The 23,462-nt window shown below is 47.0% G+C and overlaps 1 protein-coding gene and 1 long non-coding RNA gene across 5 annotated transcripts in view; one reads left to right on the top strand and one right to left on the bottom strand.

Moving 5' to 3' along the window:
• The window catches only part of SPRED2 (sprouty related EVH1 domain containing 2), a 57,818-nt gene extending 47,414 nt beyond the window's left edge, over positions 1 to 10,404 (bottom strand). Inside the window, exon 1 of the mRNA XM_083856949.1 lies at positions 10,296 to 10,404. Coding sequence (XP_083713075.1) covers positions 10,296 to 10,342 — 47 coding nt within the window. The 5' untranslated portion in view covers positions 10,343 to 10,404. The remainder of the gene's footprint in view (positions 1 to 10,295) is intronic.
• LOC310907085 lies at positions 10,272 to 19,650 on the top strand. 4 transcript variants are annotated; one of them, XR_014589542.1, is made up of 4 exons: positions 10,272 to 10,303; positions 12,615 to 12,734; positions 19,040 to 19,202; positions 19,267 to 19,650. It is a non-coding gene; the product is annotated as an uncharacterized lncRNA (long non-coding RNA). The 4 variants fall into 4 exon arrangements; XR_014589545.1 differs by lacking the exon at positions 10,272 to 10,303 and adding an exon at positions 11,227 to 11,310 and having other exon boundaries at positions 19,267 to 19,649; XR_014589543.1 differs by lacking the exon at positions 10,272 to 10,303 and adding an exon at positions 11,332 to 12,115.
• Positions 19,651 to 23,462: the final 3,812 nt, after the last annotated feature.

The raw sequence follows: 23,462 nt of genomic DNA, 5'->3' as shown, positions 1-23,462 counted from the left end.
CCCAGTCTACAGCTCACCCAGAGCTTTCTGAACTAGAAAATACAGAGTAAATGGACGCAGAAGCACTAAGCACTGCAGAATTTCAGTGCTCCACAGCCAAACCAAGATAAAACTGCCTCAGATGGGGGCTTTTTGTCTTTCAATTTATGGATCTTCAGGACCACCATTTCTAAAACAGTCCATGTGGCTACTAACTATGAGGAACAATCGTTTTTTGCTGATTATGGGGATTTGGAATGAAGAGGAAATGGAATGCACTGGAAATTTATTTCAGGATTCTTGTTTAAAGGCACACACGCAGAACCAAACCAAATGAATGGTTGGTGGCACACTTTGTTAAGCTGTAATTTTTTTCATTCATAGGCTGTGATTTTAAAGGGCTCACTGGGGAAGGACCAGCACAGCTGAGGTCACTGGCACACCAACTGCTATCTCCACACCCAAAAACTGGAAGACCCTGGCTAGATCCTGGCCTCTGGGCACACAGTTATTCCTAGGACACAGTAAAATGCTTGGGAGAGAAGTAAGATTTTTTAATGTGCAAGCACAGGAGAGAAGTTGGGTAAAAACATCACAGTAAGGCAAGTACACATATTTTAACATCATCTAGCCCAGCACCATGCTAGATGGCCACAGCAATCTTAGGATTAACAGACTCTCTTGGAGCTCAGTCCAAGGTATCTAAAAAAGCCTGTTTCTGTCTCCTAAGCATTTCTATGCATAACACATTCCTATAATCAAAACTCTGAGGAGGGGGAAAGTCATCATCCCCCATGTACACATCAAGTCGAAGAGATAAAATCCTCACCTTCCTCCTGACTCTGCCCATCCTCACAGCTCCCTGTTTGTAAAGATACCAACCAAAAATGGTCACTGACCCAGACAGACTGACCTGGGAAGGTTTAGGACTTCTGGGTAAGGGTGAGGGAAACAGACTGATAAAAGCACAAACAAACCTGATAAATGGCTTAAAAAAAAAAAAAAAAAAAAAAAAAAAAAAAAAAAAAAAAAAAGTTGATATTTATCATATAACTTGTTTTAGGAACTACTGTAAAAAGGCACATCACTGACCTGATAAAATCTTCCAAATCAGTGGAGTTTATATATACATAGGCACAAGGGGAAAAGGTTTATTTGGACTTTAAGGTTCTTCCTGTAGGATGCAGTGTTTATAAAGGGTATTTCTAGAACTTCCTGGCTGCATTTGTGAGATCGTGCTCTCTGTGTGCCTCCAGTTCCCCCCTCTCCACACCAGCCTGCCCTTTTCCTATCAATACCCCTTTAATTTTTTCATTTTATTTGTTGTTTTTAACCAATCTGGTTAACTCTGCATTTCACTTCCTTCAAATAACAAGCAACAGCTCATCTCCAGCATTGCTTAGTAATTTTCCAGCCATTCAATACACTCATGAAGTATTACTATAACAAAATGCCAAATACTTGTACAGAAAATAAAGAAGGAAATTTTTCCCTTAAGCAGCTCTAATGGCCTAATTGTACTGCAGCCTTTTATTCTTGCTTTTAAACACAGAAAACAAGCTCTGCACTCTCTTTTTCTCCTAGTTCAACTGAAGTGCCTTTTTAAAAACACAAGGTCATTCAAGCAATGCAAGTAGGAGGATTACTATTTTATAAAACTCTGTACCATTTCCTAACCCTCTTTATCTTTACAGCCAGCAAACTGCATCCATACAGTAACAACATGTAAAGCAACGATGGGCTGCAACCAGCTGAATACCTCCCATGCCAAGTTCCACTCAAGGATGAATCAGGTTGGCAGCATTATAAATCTCTAGTGATAAAGTTTTTGCTGTGATTTCACCAGTGTTTAAAAGAAAAAAAGCCCACCACTGAAGTATCAATCTAATTTATAAATACATGGAGCATAACAAGCTCCTGAAATACAGAGATTTACACTGAGGTCTAACAGATGTGGTCTGTATCCTCCATTGCCACCAGGGCAAGCTGGACTTGTAATACAACTTCAAAAATGAAAATAAAAACTTTAAAAGGAAATCAGTAATGAATCAGTAATGAAAGCAGTAATGAATCAGACACCTTGGTTTTTAGGAGATGTGATCATGTAAGGTGGCTGCACTATTGAAATTGTGGAGAAAATTGGAGAATGCAGGTCTAGGTCTGGCCCCTACATTCAGCAACATGCTCTCCCCCTGCAGCTCTTTCCTGCCAGCAGAGGAGGGTGAATTTCTCAGCTTGTCAACATCATCAAGAGCCACTGCATGGGGCATCTAAGGCAAAATTAGGCATTCATCCCCCCACTGAACAACTGGACCTCTGACCTCAAACTCTCACCCACACAGTACAGACAAATGATGGAGAGGTGCAAAGATCCAAGTGTCACAGTAATCACACAAATAAATGAAACAAAAGTAAGCAATTGAACAAACACTAAGCTACACATGTATAAACCTCCAAGCATGCTTTAAATTAACCTAAGTAATACTTTCAAATCTTTACATAATTTTTAAGAATGAGACAGTTTGTAAATAATTGCAACCCCAGAGCCAGAGCCCCACAGCAGCAGCCGACTGTACTCGGCAGTTCTGCTGATGCCTTCCAGCAGCTCTTTTATGGCATCCCTTGGATCACTGGAAAACAAATGAAACAGCTCTCCAGTATTAGAACCTGGATGCTTTTCCCCTTCACAGCCCTCAAGGTTTTACAAAGACAGATGCAGTGACAAGCCAAAAACTGCTACCAAGGCATGAGCCCAGCTATTCACCCACCCCTCGCCTCCTTCTGTCCCAACTTGAGGCAAAGCACATGCTGCTTCCCTCTGTGCTGCAAACTTGAAGCATTAGTTAGCAACCTTCTCTCAGCTCCAGGGCATACCTTTCCACTTGTAAAACCAGGTCAACAGCCAGCATGCCTTACAAGCACTTGGAAGCCCAGGTGGGAATGTTTGGACATGTCAGGGAAGAAATGCAGCCAGTGGAGGGAAGCTGAGCTTTCTGCTTTTAGTGAGGAAAGGTGAGCATGACGGGTATCTTTTTGGGCAGCATCCCATCAAAACAGGGACCTGCTCAAGGTTAGGAGTCATTACAGCTGCAGAAAAAGAAGTGTTGCCAATATTTAAAGGGAGAAAAGCAGACAGAAAGAAGGGAGACCCTTCTTTCACCTCATGTATGTTCCCCAGAATAATGCTTTCCACCACCAGTATGGGAATTAATAAATAAAAAGCATAAACAGTCTAGAGACTGAAACAAAAAAAGGTAAATTACCCAGGTGTGCTTTAGCTCAGATACTAATTGCTGCTAGTGGCATCAACTGATCCTAAGCATGGACTTAATTCCTATAAAACCACATAATTTAAGAAATGTCTTTCTGCAGGTGAGGGGAGGACCAGCAAGGAGCTGGCAGGTGAACTGTGGTGCTGCAACAGGCTCCAGTGTTTAGGGAAGAAGCTTTGTGATTTCCCACAGTGTTTTGAAACTCTGCTGTATGAATGTCTTCAGTGTATTTTAAGTATTGCAATGGCAACTAATCTTGCTCTCAACTACTCACACGGACAAGCAATGTTCTACATTTTGATGTACAGGAGGGAAGCGGCCACTTCTAGCCAGCAAGAAAAGAAGCAATGGGACTATCCAAACAGGATGTATGTATAATGCAGCTAAAAAAACCAACAACCTAAGTGTTTCCAGACCTCCTCAGGACTTGAGTGCATGTGCAGAACACGCTCCTGTCCTTGCACGGCAGCACAGGTCCCTACAAGCCGTGTTGTTTCCCATAGGCAGGATCAAAAGACGCTATCAGGTTTTACAACACAGCTCCCAGCCTGGCAAAGAGCAGCAGCAGAGGGGGAGCAGTGACCAACTCAACTTTCCAGCTAAAAAAAGAGGGGGAAGTGGTTACTCTCAACAAGAGACAGACACTTTTGTTCCTAGGGAGAGATGTACACAGATACATCTACTAATGCTACTTCTGAAAGGCCATTTGTCCTTTGAGTAGATCACTGAAGACATTAATTCTGGCTTGCATTTTTCCTCATTTCTGCAGTACCTCAGACAGAAAGCCCTAGCTAGCAAGAAACAAGCTTCATCACCATCACAGTCTTCAGGTCATGGAATGCTTTTCTCCTTGCCAGACACTGCTGTCAAAGTCCAAGCATTTGGGCCACTCTGCAATCCCACTTTTGAGAACACTACAGATGGGGAAATCAACTTCTGTTGTTAGAAAGTCCCGTAAACCCTCCTCCCCATGCCTGCCAGTAAGAAGTTTCCTTCCTAGCTGGAATAGCCATCAGCAGTACTCAGCTGATAGACTCAAGATCTCTCCTCTGATTACACGAAGGAGTTGAGAACAAGGCAGGGGGGAAGGAACACAACAAATCCCCAAAACACAGTCCTTGAAATGCAAGTTGCAAGCAAAGAAAGTCAAATAATAAAGTTATTCAAAGACTATTGTAAGAACAAGCAGGCTAGAGACAAAAACAGTAATTTGGGTTAAAACTCACTTTAGACCTACTGCAACAGGTAGAACCTGCTGGCTGTTGGCAGAAAGGTCTCCAACAGCCTTGAAAGCAGGTTTTGTAACAGTGCTTTTGATAAAATACCTTGCTTTAAGGTGAAGCATTCACTTCAACTGCATGGGGTAGTGCTTTACTTCACTGGCTACTTTTGGGTGCATGGTATAGGGATCACCTTCCTCTGATGTGAGGAGAAAATACTGCCACGGGTTTGGCTGCAGCGTGAGTCATAGAAGTCCTGCTCCCAGACAAGTGTGACACATGAAGGAATAGAAATAAAAGAGGCAAGAAGCAAAAGAATACCCTCAAGAGTGCGGAGAAAAGGAAATGGAGACAGAAAACGAGATGGAGCGAAGACATCCTCCCAGACTTTGAGATGATGTCCACCGGCCCACACAACACTTGTCTGACATCAAGCTGGAGCAGAAAAAAGAGGCTGGGTGCATTTGCAGGTACTGAGACTGATGGTGATAAACCTCCCAGAAGTGCTGTGCTGGTAGGCAGAAGTGCAGCGGTAGTGCACTGCTTTGCTCTTCTTGCCCCTCTCATCCCAGCTCCATCCTGCAGCCCCATGGCCTCCACTCATGCAGCAGTGGGGACCAGCAGATGGTTTTCTTTGCCTTGCAAGGAACCAAATCCTGAGAAACCACATGGGCAAACCCAGCCTTTGCCCCCAAGAGCTAATGCAAAACCCAAGGTGAGGGTCAGACTCAGAGAGAAGGCAGCCAGCACAGCCCAGCTGCCTTTCTCTGCAGCTTGAGAGGGTCAGGTTTACAGCACTGAGCAAGCACCAGAAAAATAAATGATTAAAGGAAATTTGACAAAGAAAGGGGGTGGACGTGGGTAGAGAAACGGGAAGGAAGGAAAACTCAGAAGATCTTGGCAGAGAATCAATAGGTAAGAAAAGAAACAAAAAAAAAAAAAAAGAAGAAAATAAACCATCACAAACCATCAGCTGAGTTTACCCATGGCCAAAGCAAGCAAGATGCTGGGAGATGCTGCCCTGCTCTGCTTGCTGCCAGCTTGGAGCAGACCTTTTTCCAGTGCTGGGATTTACGTGACAACAGCTTCCTGCTTGCTTTTGGTAGTCTACAGAAATGGGGACCTGCCGCAGTTCCTATCTCCTGTCAATCAACTCCACAGTCTATCTGTGCTTTTTTTTAGTCAACTGACCTTTTCTATTTCACTTCTTTTTTAAATTCTACACTGCTTTAGAAGCCCAAGTCCTCAAAAAAATCAAATGCTCCACTTAGCAAACAGGGCATACATCAAAAACACAGTCTCCAGAGCTGTACTCTTAGTTTGACTGATCTCTGTGCCCTCTCCACCCCTGCACAGCTCTTGCAAGAAAGATCACCTTGTGCTATTAAAAAGAGGTAAAAAAAAAAAAAAGGAAAACAAAAAAGCCACATTTTTCAATGAATTTGTTGTAGGGAGCAGTTCCTAAGTCCATTCTGCTGGAGGGAAGGAAACTGAATTTATCAATTCCTCAAGCATGCCAGAGCATGTAAGAAAGAAAAAGGAGAGATTGAAACCAATAGTCAAGTTGTGCCTCATTCCTGAGCTCCTATTTTCCAGCCTGGTCCAGAAGAAGGAGGACAACTACCATCATCTCCCTGCAATTTGGTGGCCGACAGGAAACAATTTTGTGGTTTAAATCCGGCTAACAGCAAACCAAGCCCATGTTAAGAGCCAGCCTTGCCACACAACGCACTTTTGTTTGCAGCCTCAGGATTTAATTAAACAGGTAGATAAAACCTACCTTTTAACCCACGCTCCGGGGTGTGCCTCAGTGAGATAAAAAACAGGCTGCAAAAACAGGTCAAAGATGATTCCACTGCTGGTGCAGCATCTGCACCGCACTCCAACACCATCCCACCATCCCACTGCACTCCTCGAGGAGAGCTGCACCAAAAAGTCCTCACTTTGTGGCCCAAAGAAAGGCTGGTTTGGCTTCTCCTTTTCAGTGCTGCATCTGGGTTATTATCCATGGGCTGCACAGGGCCATAGCATGGTCCAATGTGCTGAGAAATTAAAAATCCAGCTCCCTTCCGCTTGTGGCAACCCTCTTCCCATACGTTTCCCTTCCAGTTGTCTGACCAAACACCCTCTCCACACATCTTCCACCTACAACTTCTTTTCAAGGCATTTTCAAAAGAGAAGCAGACAGAGTAGAAAGGGTAAATCCCTTCTTTCTTTCCCCTCTTCTTCATCTGACAGATCTATTATTCCCTTATAAACAACAACTTCTCCCAGAGACCGAACAAAGCAGCTACTTACATGTCATATTTAAAACAGGCATGTTTTCAGGCCAAGAAATAAACAGTTACATTTTGGCAATCCTTCATTTCCTGTCCTATTTGCGAGTGATAATGTCACAACACACAGTGTGTCCCATGCCTTCCTCCCTGGCTGAAACTTGCAGCAAAATAATTTAGCTGAATGAGCTGGCTTTGATACCTACAGAAAAATCATCAGAATGGGGCAAAAATGTAGTGAAATGAAGGGGGGGGGGATATATATTTTTTTCTTTAGCACAAAGGGCAAACTGCAATACTGACTGATTCAGAACAAACACCACTCAGAGGTGGAGGGAAGTGAGATTTTGGACTGGTAAAAGAACCAGCAAGAGCAAGTAAAGCCTAATTTTCTTTCCATAGACTGGGAAAACACATCAGTGTGATCTCACGCCACATTTTGCTGTCCGGGACACCACCACAGCAACCTACACACAGGCCACTTAACCCAGCTGGTTAAAAACCTCCGGGGGACCAGTCTCTCTTGCAAACACTTGGCAGGAGCGGCTCCCAGCTCACTGGAATAAATCAGGCATGCCTTGGAGCAGCGGGGACACCCCCGGGACACAGCCCAGCCAGGGCATCGCGGCTCCATCCCAAAGCAGCGAGAGGCTGCGGGACCAACACTTCCTCGTTCTCTGACCTTTTCCATTTAATTACTTCCTGTGACTTTCTTGGAACCGTGCATCGGAACGAGCAGGCGGCAGCCTCCGGGCATAACCGAATGGCTGTAAGGGTTCAGCTCCATTCTCCTCCTCACAACCCACGGGCAGCCCGTCCAGGATGGTTTTGGAGAGGGGTCGCCCATCTTTTGGGGGCAGCACTGCCCCAAATCCCCCACGGCAGCTTTGAGCCTCTGATTTATTACCTGGCATCATCCTCATTCTGCTCCTACCCTGCAAAATGTGCGAGGGGCAAGGAGGGAAGCAGAAATATAAAGGCTGAGATGCCTTTATATATATGCTTTGCTCGCTTGGCAATGACAAATTGACCTCTAAGTATCGATCATAAATGGTGCAGTTCTGAAGGCACCGATGAGTTTCCAGCATCCTAAGCCCTGTTTGTTTCCCTCCTCGGTTTTATAAATTACCTCAAAACTCAAAGTCTAATCCAGCTGTTGTCAAAAACAACCCCCAAAAAAGGCAAAAAAAAAAAAAGGGGGGGAAACCCTTGTTATTTACTTGAAGAGAGTTATTTTAAAACGCATCCTGACAGTGGTCCTTTTTTTTTTGTAATCTGGCTGTTAACATTTGCTCACAGTGCACTCAGTGAAACAAGAATAGCTATGCAAATTAAAGCCAGATATCTAGGGCAAATAGCGTGCTATACTACCATTGTTCTGACAGCTTGAGAAAACTTATCAGAAGAGCCTGTCCTTATTTCTTTTAACACCATATATATTGGAGGAAAAAAAAAAATCAAATCACTTCACCCACCACTGAAATGAAAAAACAACCCATGAGTCACCTACTTCAGCAGCGCTATCAATCAATGCAAGGCTGGAAGCGAGGAGCTTACAGAGGAAGCCATGGCTTACCTAAAACACCTCGCCGTGCCCTACAAAGCCAAGGCCCGCACCAGGCTCCCAGCCAGGAGAGACACCTGGGATGTGCAATGAGGAAAGGACCATGAGGCATCGCTGACCCTGAAAATCAACACATCTCTAATGAAAAAGCTTTCAGTGGCCTGGGAATGTGGTTGGGTACCAGCGCCCTGTGGTCATCAGCACTCCCCATCTCCAAGGGACCAAGGCACAGTGCTGCTGGCTTGACAGGTGACCCCAGGAGAGTGGCATCACCCAAGAGCTTCCATGCACATGAAAACCATTAGTGAAGCCTCTGTCAGCATGGCAGCGCTGCGGCACGTGCAAGAAGAATTCACTCCAAAACAAACTGCAGCCTACAGTCAGGGAAAAAAAAAAATAATCCCCCAGCTAACCATCAGAGGCAAGTGCTTGGTGTTTAACACCAACACTCACCTCTGCACTGAGCCTGCAGGAAAACACGTTTTGGAGCAATATCTTGCCTCAAGATGAAGGCCTGGTGAGCGCCAGATTTTTGTCCGCTGAATTGGATTAGGTTTGGCCCCGTGCTCTCAAACCCAGAGACTGGGACCCACTTCTCTTCCTCTTGTCCAATTTACGGAGTAAAAAAACCAAAACAAAACAAAAAAAAAACCCAACCAAATGAAGAACCAGGTTTTTAGTGGAAATGAGTTGGCCACATTTTTCCAGCCTGTTAGGTCACGCCAATCTGCATGCAACTACTTCTTTTTTGGTATGGTTTGTTTGGGTTTTTTTGCTTGCTTGTTTTTTTTTTTTTGTTGCAAGAACCTCACCAACTTCAAAATAACCACGATTTTAGAAGCTACATATAAACACGTATTTATAGCCTCTTCATTAGGAGCTGCCAAAATAACAATTCCTCTCAACACACACATTGGGGGCAGGAGCCATTTCCTTCACCACTCACATTTCCCCAGTAAATCGCCCCAAAAACTAAGTTCACCACGACGAAGCCTGGCACATGCCACCAATTACGAATTTTTTTCGGACCTCAAAAGCGAGCCAAAAAGTTGCACAATTCCGACGGTGCTTTATAAGCCCTGCAAGGAGTCGTTTTAAAGCAGGGTAACATCCTATGGCGCTTGGCAGCGGCCCAGTCCTGCACGCCAGTGAGTCATTCCTCTTGCCTGTCAAAACCCCGAAGGAGATGGCCAGGAACAGCCCCTGGGCCAGCGCGGCGTGAAGGAGCCCTTCCTGCCATTCCGCCGCAGCAGCTTTACGTTTTGATTTTGGGGAAGAAAGCATTAAAAAAACGGGGGAGGGGAAAAAAGCGCACCGTGGGGCATTTTAAAAGCCCCGGCGCGGCCCCTCGGCGGGGTTTATCGGCGGGGAGGCGGCGGGGGGTGGCGGTGAATGGGGAGGCCGCCGGTGACCGGCTTTATGAATGCGGCGTCATGTGACGGCGGGGCGGCCGCCCTCCTATTCACAAAACGGCGGCGGCCGGCCCGGCCCGGGGCGGGATCCGCGACGTCGTGTGTCCCCCCGCCCGCCCCGGCTCCGCTGCCCGACCCCCCCGGGCCCGGGGCTGAGGGGCGGGCACCGCTCCCCCTTTCCCTTCCCTTGCCTTGCCCGCCGCTCCCGCCCCCGCCCCGCAGCCCGAGCCCCTCGGCCGGGGCGGGGAGCGGCGGCGGCGCCCCCTCCCTGCCGTGCCCCGGGGCCCCGCACCCCGCCGGGCCCGCGCCGCCCTCCCAGGGGTTTTTATGAATGAAAGGGCCGTATGCAAATGAGCGCGGCCCGGGGGGAGCGCGAAATGGCGGATGCGCGGGCGGGCGGGCGGCGCGCACACGAACGCGCGTGTCCGCGTCCCCCCGTCCGTCCGTCCGCCCGCGGCCGGTCCGTCTGTCCTCCGCGCGCGGGGCACGACCCGCACCGCTTCCCGCCGGGGCAACAAAGACTCCCCCCCGGTTCCGTGCCCCTCGCCCGCCCGCCCCCGGCCCCCGCTCACTCGTCAGGGTAGGCTTCCTCGGTCATCTTCTCCCCGTCTAGGCTCATCCCTCGCCGCGGGCGGCCGGGCTGCGCCTCCGCATCTTCCCGAGCTTCACATGGCGAGGGAGGCCGCGCCGCGGCGGGCCGGGGCTGGCGGCCGCGCCGGGCCCGACGGCGCGGGAGCGCGGGCGGCGGCGGGGGGGGAGAAGGGGGAACTAGGGCCGCGCTGGGCGGCGGGCGGCGGCGGCCGGGGGCGGAGGAGGAGGAGGAGAGGCGGCGGTCAGCGCGCCGCGGGGGCGCGGCGGGGCGCGGCGGCGGCGGCGGCGGCGCGGGGTCCGGGCCCGGGGGAGCGGCGCAGCGCCCGGGGGCAGGCGGCGGCGCCGGGCCAGCCCCATGGCCGCGATCACGCCATGGCGGGGCGCCGCGGGGGGCGGCGGAGCGGGCAGGGAGGGAGGGAGGGAGGGAGGGAGCGGGGAGCCCCGGCAGGAAGCGGCGGCGCTGCCGCGGCCGCCGGGAAGCGGGCAGGGCAGCGCCGGACTCCGGGCGGGAGGAGGGAAGGGAGGAGGAGGAGAGGGAGGGAGGGAGCCGCAGCGGCGGCGGCGGCGGGGAAGGAGGAGACGCGGCCGGCAGTGGCGCCGCCCCGGCCCGGCCCCCCGAGCCCCCGCGGCGCAGCGCAGCGCCCGGGGTGCGGTCCCGCCGCCCCCGCCCCCGCCCGCCGGCGCCGCCCCCCGCCGCAGCCCCCGCGCCCCGCCCGCCGCTGGCCCGGCACGGCCCGGCCCGGCCCGGCACGGCACGGCACGGCACGGCCCGGCCCGGCCCGGCCCGGCACGGCACGGCCCGGCACGGCACGGCACGGCCCGAGCGGCGGGGCCCGCCCGGCTGCGGCTGCTGCCCCACAGCCCGGCATGGCCCAGCCCGGCCCGGCTCAGGGTGCAGCCCCAGCCGGCCCCCGCTCAGCCCTGCGCAACCAGACCCAGCAAGACCCGGCTCAGCCCTGCCAGGCCGCGCTCAGAAAAAATCACAGGATCGATCAGGTCGGAAAAGATCTCTGAGATCATCGGGTCCGGCCTGTGACCGAGCACCGTGTCGGTCAGGCCGTGGCGCTGAGTGCCACGTCCAGCCTTCCCTTAAACACCTCCGGGGACGGTGACTCCGCCGCCTCCCCGGGCAGCCCATTCCAGTGCTTCAGCACCTTCTCTGTGAAGAAATTTCACCTGATGTCCAACCTTAACTTCTCCTGGCACAGCATAAGAGTGTGTCCTCTCGTCCTGTCACTGGCTGATTGGAGAGGAGGCCAGCCCCAAACCTGGCCACATGCTCCTTTCAGGGAGTTGTAGAGAGTGATAAGGTCACCCCTGAGCCTCCTTTTCTCAGGCTAGAAACCCCCAGATCCTTCAGCCACACTCCTCATGAGATTTCTGCTCCAGAGCCTTCAGTAACTTTGTTGCCCTTCTCTGGACGTCTTGGCTCACCTCGACCTGACTTCTCCCAGCCTGGCTGGGTTCAGCCCAGCCTGGCTCACCTTGGTTTGGTTCGGCCCAGGGCAGCCTGGCTCTGTGCAGCTCCTCATTGTGGCTGATGAAACCCATAGGAAGCCTTTCCATACTGTAATGCCCAGTGAGTGGTCTGGCAGCTGATCAGTAGAAGAAGCCCAGAGAGCCAGTGTTGTCCCCACAGCAGCACTTCCCGAGATTCAGGTGCTGTTTTATCACCACTCTTGTGTTCTTCCCACCTCACCCTGCCCTCTACAAGAGCTCCAATTGCCCTTAGAAGCCACATTCAGGATTGCTGTGAGGTACAGGCTGGCATGCTGGTGACATCATACAGCTTTTCTCATAGGTCAGTTCAAATGTATTTTGCTACAATCAACAGTGCCATAAAGGTAAACTACCAACTTGAGTTGTGCTCATAGCTACACCGTGATACCTGCCCTCAGGGCTTGCTTGGTCCACAAGAGCTGACTATTGAAAAGATAGTTTGGCCCATGAGGTTGAGTAACTAGCCATGAGTTTTGGTTTTGATTCCTCCATCAGGTCCTCTGTGATCGAGCAATCCTGGGAGAAGAAATGTGTCTGTACCATCTAAGCACATCACCTTGCACCCCTCCACTGCAGCATCCCTTTCCCACTGCTGGTGGGGAGATGTGCCCTCTGCTCTCATTGCACTGGAATATTCAGTCTCCATATGGCTGCAGTTCCTAAGGGAGTCACATACTGATTTAACTTTCAAGTCTAGTCCCTGGGATTTAGTCTTGAATGGGCCTTCAGATTTTGGTGTGGAAATTGTGTTTCTGCTCTGCTGGGTTTCCATTTCTAAGTGCTGTAAATTTTCTTTCCAGGAGCAGAAGTGGAAACTCAGAGAGAAATCTGTGGACTGCTAGTAATGAGATGGAGGCAAGAGCTGATGAAAGCTTTGAAGTCTTCTTTCTCCTCAGGGAGAAGCAGCATGTCCTTTGGAGGTGGTACCAGAATCTGCAGTTTTGTGGCACAATAGTATAGTAATGCTCCTCTCACTGCTAGAGGTTTGGCCATAACACCAGATAATGTATGAGAGTGCAAGCCTGCTGCCCTGCCTTTGGCAGACTGTGGGTGCTCTTTTGGGTGGCAATGCTGCCTATCCCCCCACCCCTTTCCCACCCATTCCTTTGCAAAGCACAGTTTGTCACCCCCTCGGCTGTGCTAATGCATCCCCCGCTGAGGAGTGACACTGTTGGATGTGCTAAATGGTCCCAGCTAATAATACCCCCCAATACCTCTTTCTTTTGGAAAGTTATTCAAGGATCCAGCTTGCAGAATGGCATGATAAACATCTTGGCAAAGCTGAGCTGGCAGCAAAAGGAAGTGTCAGGGCAGGAGTAAGCGGTTGGGGCAAGGAAATGGCAGGAACGTCTTCAGCTGCTGTACAATAAGAGACCAGATGTGATGATTTGACACATTTCCATCCATCCTATGTCTTTTCTTTCCCCCAAAGGATGCTGAGATTGCACAGACCTCTACCATCCTCAAAATTCTTCATGCCAAAAATTTCTGCGATTAGCAGGAACATCGATGGTTGCCTGAAGTGGGGAGAGTGGCGTTTAGCAGTTGGTTACTACAGGAGCAGAACATGAGAAGAGTTATAGCCATGTGAAAAACCCAGGGCACAATCATGTAATTAAAAGGCCATTATAATGGTTATACCTCTGAGGAGGACTGGGTATTAATCACTGTCTGATTAATACTTGAGAGCTTGTCTGTGTGATCTGGATGTATTTTTATGTGCTTATGTTGTGTGTGCGCATATTTACCCCGATGGTGAGAAGCAAATGTGTCTGAGGCTTGGAAGCTGAAGTTTTACTTGATCTAGCTTCTTGAGTCATTTCCTGTGGATTTGCAAGATCTCTTATTTGATCTCTGCTTTCACTGTCCTGCCAGTTTGCAAGCTGCTAAGCGATTTATTCTCTTAATGATTTCTCTCACTCACTGCACAACCCCTTTTACTATTACTTCCATCGAAGTATTGAATTTTATTTTTCTGATATTCAGGTTATTGTGCCAGTTCTTGTAAGCAGCATGCTTGAGCTGACTGACTTTTCTGAATGAAAAGGCTCTCTCTCAGAGGTGTGATTCCTGTTTGTGCTCTGTGTTGTTTGTATACAGAGCTTCTGCTCAGACACAGAATAGCGCTTCCCTGCGATGCGATCGTTAAGGTACCCAGAATTAATTAGCCTTTGGTGGCAGAGCTTCAAGGCAGCAGCTCGTGCATACTAACGATTTGCCTGCTAAGACTGTCCTGTGTTTTATATTCCAAACGAACATTTATTTTGCAGAGTTACACTTTAGTTGTTGCAGAGCACCTTGTTTCTGCTTTGGTTGGAATAAACTTCCCTGAAGTGCTGTTACACCTTTAGCTAGCACTTATTTAGGGTGAGAACCACTGGAATTTGAAGTGTCAAAGTTTAGGATGGCATTTACTTCAGGCTTGCAGTGTAGCCTCCTACCTTCACTTACTCTCACTTGTAAAACCTTTCAGCCTTTGAGCTGAAATCTTCCACACTGTTGATTTAGGAACCTAAATAAGAATGTTGGTACCCTGTTGACTGTGCTGAATTCAATAATTTTTCCACTGACTCACTTGGTGACTTTGAATGAGTGAGGAGTGGAAGTCAGCAGTCCTGAATCATGCCATCCTCCAGACAATTACCCCCCTCCCCAATAATTCTTTTGAGCAGCAATCATATTTTAAAAGCAATGATTACATCTGTGTTTTCCCCCATCATAATTCCTCAGAATTTAAGAGCTACAGAAACAATCTGCAACATTTGCACTCAGAGTGAAGTCTTTCAGGGCTGACACTTTTTGGGAGGTCACAGAGTTTGGAAATACAGAGGGTTTTTTTCAGCTGGAGTGGGACTTTAGCATGTGGTCTGGAGAATTGTCAGGATGCTTTTGGGCACCTGCCAGGGGAAGAGGATGTGGAGAGCTTCTTTCAGTTCTTCCCAGGATGTCCTTTCAGAGGCTGGTAAGACCAGAGCAGGCAAGCAGAAAGGACCCTTGCTGCCAGATGAGCCAACTATCCCACTTCTCCATTCTTTGGTTTTGGTAAACCTGCATTTTACTAGGACAGCAAGTAGCAACATTGAGGCGATCTCTGCGCTGTTGCCTGTGTGGGTTTTCTGGACACCATGGGATCAACTTGGGCAACAGCAACAAATGTGCTGATGGCTGGGAAGGCACTGACCAGTGCACACAGTCAGGCATGAGTCATGCCTGTGGGACAAATCTGGTGTCATTTGTAGCTGTGTTCCTCAAACTCCGTGCTCTCCTTCATCCTCTCCCAAAATAAAAGCAAAGTTTATTGCAATGGGGAGATGGTGAAACTCTTGCTTTCCTACTGGGCACTCTGTTGCCCTCTTAATATTCAGCAGTAAGTGATTTATAGCCCCCCTGACATGGTGGTTTGGTGTTTCCTTTGTGTGCATAACTTCCTTTTGATATAAAGGGATGATAACAGACCTAAATTGTAGTCTCACAGGCACATGACACATTGTGTTTGTGGTGCAGATAGCAGGAAAATGCTCTAATCTTGAGTTCAACACTTCAGCCTTCCCACCCCCAGATTCCAACCTGGTGAGAGGTTGGCATTAGCAGGTTTGGTGAGACAGCAGAGTTGGTTGGGGGTTATTTCTTTACATGTACTGGTGCAGGATGATGGTTTTGGAAGAGCCACTAGAGTCAAGTCCCTTGCATGGACTCAACAAGAGATGGATGCACAGGTGCTTCTTGAACTTTTTGTGCACATCTTTGTGTGCTGAATGCTTGGAAGGAAAAACTGCTACAAAGCCTTCACTTATTGCTGCCAGTTCTGCAGCAGTGCTTTGCTCCTGTGCTTTCCCCACTCAGCATGCCCTGGCCCATCAAATTGAAAATTAAGTGTGCAGAAACTTTGCAAGTGTCACTCCAACCTCAGGATTAGTCCTAAAGCCAGGCTACTTTTGGCATGAGGGAAGGGCTGCTCTTGTCTCGAGATGCCTTTCCACCCTTGAGAGGTTTCTGCATTTTTGATACAGCTGTTTCCAGGGCCTCATGGGAACTGAACAAACAGATGCCAGATAATCTGCTTTTACTTCAGGGAGCACAAAAATGGATGGATCTCAGAAAAACACTGGAGTTGTGCACACCTTTTTCTCCCCTCCTTGGGGGTTATTTGAGTTAGGTTTGAACCTTTAAGTGTATTTCAGAAAGCTGACTTCTGATAGGCAAACTTCACTTGGGTGTTCCTCCCTTTCTCTCACAGCTGCTGTGAGACCATCCTCTCTGAACATCCTCATCCCCTTTATGGCAAAGCTCTTTGATCAGCCTCAAACAGGTGACATGATGAACAGTTGGGTGACTACTTTGGCAAAACCAGTTTTTGTGGCTTGACCTCCTTTTGGCACCCGGTGTCTTGCTGTGAGTACAGGGTCCTATTCAGTGTCTGAGTGGTTTTAATTGCAGGTTTACCCAGTCTAGACCTGGCTGTGGGAGAAACCCCCACACAGGTATCAATCAGGAAAGGCTTCTGGAGTTCAATTAAGCATTTGAAATATGGAAATGCTGACATGGCTGGGTCAGATGTGTGGTGGTGGATGGTACACAGGGGAAATGAGTTGTATATACCCTGTCTGTATCCTCATTTACTCAGCCTTTGGCTTCAGGGCTGCTCAGTGACACGGACCCACTCAGCTCTTTGCAGATGCTTGGCCATATTTAATTTCAAAGGGTGCCAGTCCACCACCCTCTTCTCCAGGCAGATATTTTCCCTTGTGTCAACATCCTCATAACAACTCCAGCTAGGCAAATATAGCACATGGCTTATGAGTGTCCTGGAAGGACTCAGAGGTGGAGAGTTAGAGCTAAAGAAGGCTCATGGTTAACCCCATGCACCACTGAATAGCTTTGGGATAAGTTGCAGCACATGATGAAGAAGCTGGGAGGAGAATTTAATGGTCCTGCAGAAAATGGTCCTCCTTAGACAGCCACCTTCCAAGATGTTCCCAAGGATTCCCATGGAAAATAATCCTATGTTCCTTTTATGTTCTGGTAATCACACACATATTATGCTTCCCTGCCCAGTTCTAAGGGGAAAAATAATTAGTCACTCCACACAAAAACCTTTGGGGACTGAAAATATACTCCAGCATGGATGCCAGCTCCATCTAGAAGGGAATGAAGACTCACAGCTCTGCTCTGTGTGTGGTTGTTAGCAGAAGCTGCTATTTGCAGGTACTGCAAGGCCTTCCAGGTGCCCATTCCCAGCTGCATCCCCAGCAGTGTTTTCTGCCAGGCTTAACAAAGCCCAGAAATGCAAGCCCAGGTTATGAGAGCTTCACACCTATAAGACCAAAAGCACAAGCTTGATCCTGCTCACAAAACTCCCTTGTTTAAGACAGAAGACTCTCCAGTCTCTTAGAGAGAAAAAAAAAAAAAAAAAAAAAAAAAAAAGGGTTGGTTATTGCTGGATGCCTCTTCTGACCTTAAAAGCTGAAAGTAAAAACAATCCAAGATATGGGGTGTGCTGAAGTGGCAGCTGAAGGGCTTTTTTTGTTCCTCCTGCAGTTAATGCCATCGTGCTAAAATTGCAAGCGGGTAGGAGTGGGGGTTAATTTAAGGTTTTGTATGACCAAGAAGAATTATTTAGAAAATAGCAAATGGACAACATTCTGAAAAATAAGCTTCACTTCCTTAACCTTGACTTAAGTTGAAGAGACTATGAAGGAAACCTCCATATCCATGGCAGGTAAACATTTGCCTTTGATTCTGTTTTTCTCTTCAAGTCTAGAAACCCCAGCATTTACACTTAAATGGATGTGCTGTAAGCTATGTTTAGGAAGAGAATTTCATCCCCTCCTGCACGTACTTTTACACATGATAATTATTTGAGTGCAGCTTTACAAAGTATGGCTGGAGGGATGGTTTGAAAGGGAGGAGTTACATGGCACTGATGAAAACTGCCTGATTCAGCCCCACTAAAGGAAGTGGCAGCAGGATCAGATGATCCAGAAGAGATATTTTATTTTAAATAGCCATTATGGACCTTCAGTGAACCGTGGTAAATTCCTGCCTCCTGATTTCATGTACTGGAGAACACACATGTATGCTGGAACTATGCATGTCTTCAGGGTCATGTGTGGGCAGGAATCTCTGCATTTTGTCACCATTAAAAAAAAAAAACCCAAACAACTAACAGAGAGCTGGAGAGCTTATGAAAATGACATTTTGGTGAATGATGGTATTTTTTTTTTAATACCATCGGTTTTGTCTTCATCAAACATATCACAGAGTTTGGGCTCTTCTTTTTTTGCATTCTGCTTCTTCTCTCCCACCTGATCTGTTCCTTCTATACAATGGGAGTTGTAGTCCAAAGCTCATTGACGGGTGAAAGAACTGCTCTGTAACCACATGGTCTGGATGCAATACCTTGCACATAACTGCTTCTCCTTGTGCCAAAGACATTGCCACACTACCAGTATTTAATTTATTGCCACATAAAATGTTCTGGAAAGCTGTGACACTGAAACACTTCCTTTAAATTGGTTCCTGCTCAGCACTAAAGAGACTTGGGTCTTCTTTTTGATGTTTTTCAGTCTAAGAAAGTAACAAATGTGAAAGCTGTCCCACAAGACTTGATCAAACTCTTGTGAGATGGCAGTCTAAAATTTTGGCCTCTCTTTGGCTTGCAGGCAAAGCAGGATAAGTCTTTGTTTTCTTGAAAGAAACAGGGATGGCTATCTGCTTTAAAATCCTGAGAGGGCAGAAAGCAGAGATGACTTCCATCTTCCTGTGGCAAGGTCAATTCTATCCCCCCTGCAGATGGACCTACCCTAGTAACAGGATGAGCAAGGCACCTTTTGAGAAAGGTCACTAGAGCCTGTTGCCCTGTGCTTTCTAAAAAATGCAACCAGTGGTAAGGACTTTGTGCCACTACCCTTTAGCTATCACCAAAATCACAGCCAGAGCTTTCTTTGATCATAGCCTCTCCTATTGCAGGAAGCTGTGGAAGCTTTGCAGTAACTTTGCTGCACACAACTACCCCAAAAGTGGCTTTGACCTTTTAACAGTGGCATTTCATTGTATTTTCTTATATTGATTTTTCAAGGATTGGGGTGGAGATAATCACTGAGAAACAAGAGATCTCAAAAAAATTTTAAAAATAATAAATTATATATTGTGACTTTTGATTTAGTTAGAGTATCTGTAATCATGTTTGATCTTACATGCAAATTTTCATTTGTATCCTTCACAGTCCTTTGTAGGGGTGGAGGAGAGTGTTGGTCTTCCATTACAGCAGAAGGAACTACAGCCCAAGAAGATACCTGGGTGTCAGGAAGAGGACTTGAACTCAAGAGCATTTTGGAGTCATTTAAGACAGGAAGACAACATCCACTCGAATTTAATTCCCTGTGCTTGTTTGTATGTGTCACAATAAATCACCTGAGACCCTCTATTCTTCTGTAATTTACCATTGAAAAGGACAGAAATAAATTCTGATATATTTGTGAGACATACCAGAATTACTCCAAACCTAGAAGAATTTTGGAGCAAAGTTAAATGCTTCAAGCCTAAATAGCACACTGCTAATTCTCTTCTTATAGTTTATATCATCATGGATTAAAATGAAATGCTGCCCCATCAAACAGAACATGGTTGTAGTTGTTTGCCTTGTGTGGCCTGAGTAAAAGTGCATTTCCGCCCTAGGAAAATCCTTTATGCCTTGATTTCCAAGTTCAAAAATAACCCTCTACAGATGAAACACGTTTTTCACCCTTTAAAGTAGTGTTTTCACCTACAAATACTTGCTGCCTAAACAAGAGCCCTTTCCTTTGCACTTGTGCCAACATGCAACTTGGATAAAGAACTAAACTTAGATTCGTAGTTATAATGCTTCCACTGACTTTTTTGGTTTTGGTGTTTTTTTTAATAATGACTGTAAGACATGTGCTGTCTCTCTTCTGAATTTTAATCTTTCTAATGAAGGTGTGTTTGAAGAAGGCACACCCTTCACAAGGTGTTTTGTGGTATCGTCTCTGTGCCTTTAGTGTTGAAGGACCAGCTGCCTTTTCAATTTTAAATGCACTTTTTCAGGGTCTTACATCACCGAGGCCTAAATTAAAACACACTTACCATAAAGGGGTGCAGCACATGCATTCATCCTGGAAATTGCACTGCGACATGAAAGATATCCAAGCACTAAGTGTAATTTTGAGGATGAGCAAGCCTTGGCCTTTCAGATGTCCCACGTGAGGGAAGCGCACCCACGGCCCGCAAAATTTTAAGCTTCTGAATCATGGAAGTCGGATCTTAAAGCCTCTAATTCCCACTGAATTAGAGATGCTTGACGATGTGTGTGACTGGGAAAATTCAGCCCAGTGCTGGATTGGGGGTGGCCAACTTGCCTGGTGGATGTGGGCCTGTGCAGGAACCCCTGTGGTCCAACAGCTGGTGTTGGGAGGGAGATGCAGAATTCAGGGATGGGCAGCTCTCACTTTCTGCCTCCCAGCTCCTCCTCCACACATTATTCAGGCTCAGGGATCAGGATCTGGTGGCTCCCCATGGCATGAAAATTTTGCTCAGTGCTTTGCAGGCTGAGAAGGGCTGGTCATGCCTTCTGTAAAGGATTATTTGATTAGCTCTAGATGTCTTTCTCCTGATTAAGGTTATTGGAGAATTTTTTTTTCCTCTCTGTTATGGTGGTATACACCAGGAGTAAGACCACTGCAGATTTATTTTGGATGTATATACTATGGTGAGACCAGCAGCTGGTCTTTAACTTGGCTCCCTGCAGCAATGGATACCTTGCCACAGGCTGTGCAGAACCCCTGCAGAACCAGAGACCTCCTTTTGGGCTTCATGGGTTTAATGCCAAATTTTTTCTCACCACATCCATGGCTCCCAGGAACCAAACAGCAGCTTCAGAGAGCCTGCAGGTATACAGAGGGAACCTCCAAACTTCAACCTGAGTGAGACTTCCCTTTCTGCCTCTATTCTATGTTAGCTTCACTTGTAGCTGCTCACAGGAAAGATTGTTTTGCAATCTTTCAAATGTCAGATATTGGCAATCTCTCTCCTGGAGTACCATGGTTGGAGAGTATCCTGGGCTAACTTGGGATGCTCAAGGCTCTCTTGTGTCTGGACATTGCAGTAAATGCTATTCAGCCTCCTGTGGGGTTACTGGGCTCAACACAAATGTCCTAGCCAAGCTCACAAGGAAGAGGAAATATGGGAATATATGCCACCAGAAGATACTGCTTCCCTTGTCATTTTTGTCTGTAAAGCAATGGCTTACAGAGAGTTTTTAACTGAAAGGTGTTGTTGGCCTCTTTCCTTTTCATTTTTTGACTTTTGTTTCCTGTGGGAGGGTCCCGGTAATTCCTTAATGTTGTCATCAAGTCCTAGGGATTTCACTCTCTTAGTTGTGCTACATCTTCCAGGTTGCCAGCAATGCAGAATTTCTGAGGGAGGACATTTCTGTTCAAACTGGAAGCCATGAATACAAGAGCTTCTCCTCCCAAAGGAAATGTTATTTCTTCTATGTCCCTTATCTTACATCTTTGCTTTGTACGCAGGTATTTTCACTTGAGACTTCTGAGTTTCCTAGAAATTCTGATTTACTCTCCTGCTGAGACTGTGGAACAAGATACTAAATTCATCTTACTTGGGAAAAAAAAAAAGAAAGAAAGAACAATAAACCCCTAATTGAAACATTTTGCTGAAAAATGTCACAGCATTTTTGAAACAAAAGCCAAAGAAATACTTTTTCCTTTTCTAAACTAGGAAAAAAAATGCATGTGTGTATCTGTTCAGTTGGAGTGGAATTGGAAAATCTTTGTCTCATATGCAGTGCCAGCTTCAGGAAAAGAAAAGCCTGGCTTTGTCTTCTCATGTATATTTGTGTGTCTTTGTTATCAATATTTAGGAGTCGGTCTTGGGAAGTTTTACTGTGATGTGGAGGAGAAGGCTGCAATTCCAGGCACTAAGGCTGGAAAGGCTGAAATGTGGCTGCCTGCTCTTAGGTGCCCATGAACTCCTCTAAAACCACAGGGACTCTGCACCCCGCTTCTTTCTAACTCAGAACAACCAGATGTCCAAGGCCTGAGTCCATTCTGAAGTCCTAACAAGTGTCTTTGGGATGTTGTTTTGTCCCAATTTTTCTTTCTGGATATGGTTTTCATTCTTGTGTGTGCAGTGACTTTGGGGTACATCACGCAGACCTTCAGTCCAGGATTCTCTGGGCAAAACCCAGACACCATATTCCCTTCCACCATGTGAAAATGAAAGTGAGCTTGGCCACAGCAAAACCACAGAGCAGTGGTGAAGCCTCCAGTGTTTGTGGAGATGGTGTAAAGCACCCAGATCTTTACTTCAGATTTTCAAGGGGTGAAGAATACAAGGATGTGTCTGTCAGCAGGACTTCCAGAAGGACAAAATCTCACTGGCATCCCCACTACAAAAAGCTGCAAGGTCGGTGACACAGGATTTCCTCAAGCTGGTGCTTTATCTTGTACACAAATCTCCTGGGGGGTGAAAAGTCAGAAGCACACACACAGGTACGGTGAGCACAGCTGTGTGTTGTGGGCCTGTAAGGAACTGCCGGAAACCCACGGAGGAAGATGCAAAAAAAACAACAAACCCAAACCAAACCAAAAATGAAAAGGGGAAAGGCAAGGAGGGAAGAAGCTGTTTTTCTCAAAGCTTGGCTGCTCTTGCAAGCAGAGTAACATCACAAAAGAGACACGTGGTTTAGGCAGGTTTAGACCATTAAATCCTTTTGGAGTTCTGTAGATGGCGAAGTAAAGAAACTTCCTTGCACACCAGTGCAGTGGTTAATGTGATGTTTTCAGGAGAGTTCACCCATGAGTAGGCACAGCAGCTTGCTGTGCTGATAAAGCTCATTTCTGCTCTGGAGTTAGGTAAACTGAGCCATGGGAGCAAATCAACTTGCCAAAGCCATACAGTAAATGTGACAGAGGTAGGAAGATTAAATGTGTACAGATTTACACACTCATGTGAACACAGAATCTGCACTGAGCATTTTATAAGCTCTTGAAATTCTGAAGTCAGGTTGCCTGGATAATACTTATGTAGAAGTTAAGGATGGAACAAAATGGGCTACTTGAGGGCTCAGTTTGGCCCAAAGGAGCAAAGGTTAATTGCTTGCTCCATGTCTGCCCATGCATTGTGTGTTAGGAAGGCACAAAGCAGAGAATATAACCTTTGAAAGACCTGGGGAAATAATGGCTGCCTCAGTTCAGGAGCTGAGCTGGAAAATGGAGAGTAAAAGAACTAGATTGCATCAAAGCAGAAGAAATGGTAATTTTTCCCTTAAAAAAAAAAATAAACTTGTTTTTGCTCGGGGGAAGTGGGAAAAAAACCCCAATGTGTTATTTTGGGTCAGCCCAAATTGCATTCTGAATGCAGCATTTTGTTTTGAGGTTAGTTGCCCCTCTTGTTTCTCACACTTTCTTTTATTTCATGTCTCTTTTGAGTGGCAAATGCCACTTCAAAATAGTAAATCAGAGGGCTGTGTTTAAGAGGCAGTGAAATAGAATGCTGTGGCATTTCCAAAACAATTTCTTTCAAGAAATGTAGATATGTGTGTATTTCCTCCATAAATTTTTGGGTAGAGTTGAAAATGCTTGCCATGTTTCATTCATTTTGGAAACTCCAAA

The sequence above is a fragment of the Zosterops lateralis genome, assembly GCF_965231275.1.
Source record: "Zosterops lateralis genome assembly, chromosome: 3".
Classification (NCBI taxonomy): Eukaryota; Metazoa; Chordata; class Aves; order Passeriformes; family Zosteropidae; genus Zosterops; species Zosterops lateralis.
Note: the sequence above shows the minus strand (reverse complement) of the source record. Positions and strands in the feature narration are given on the sequence as shown.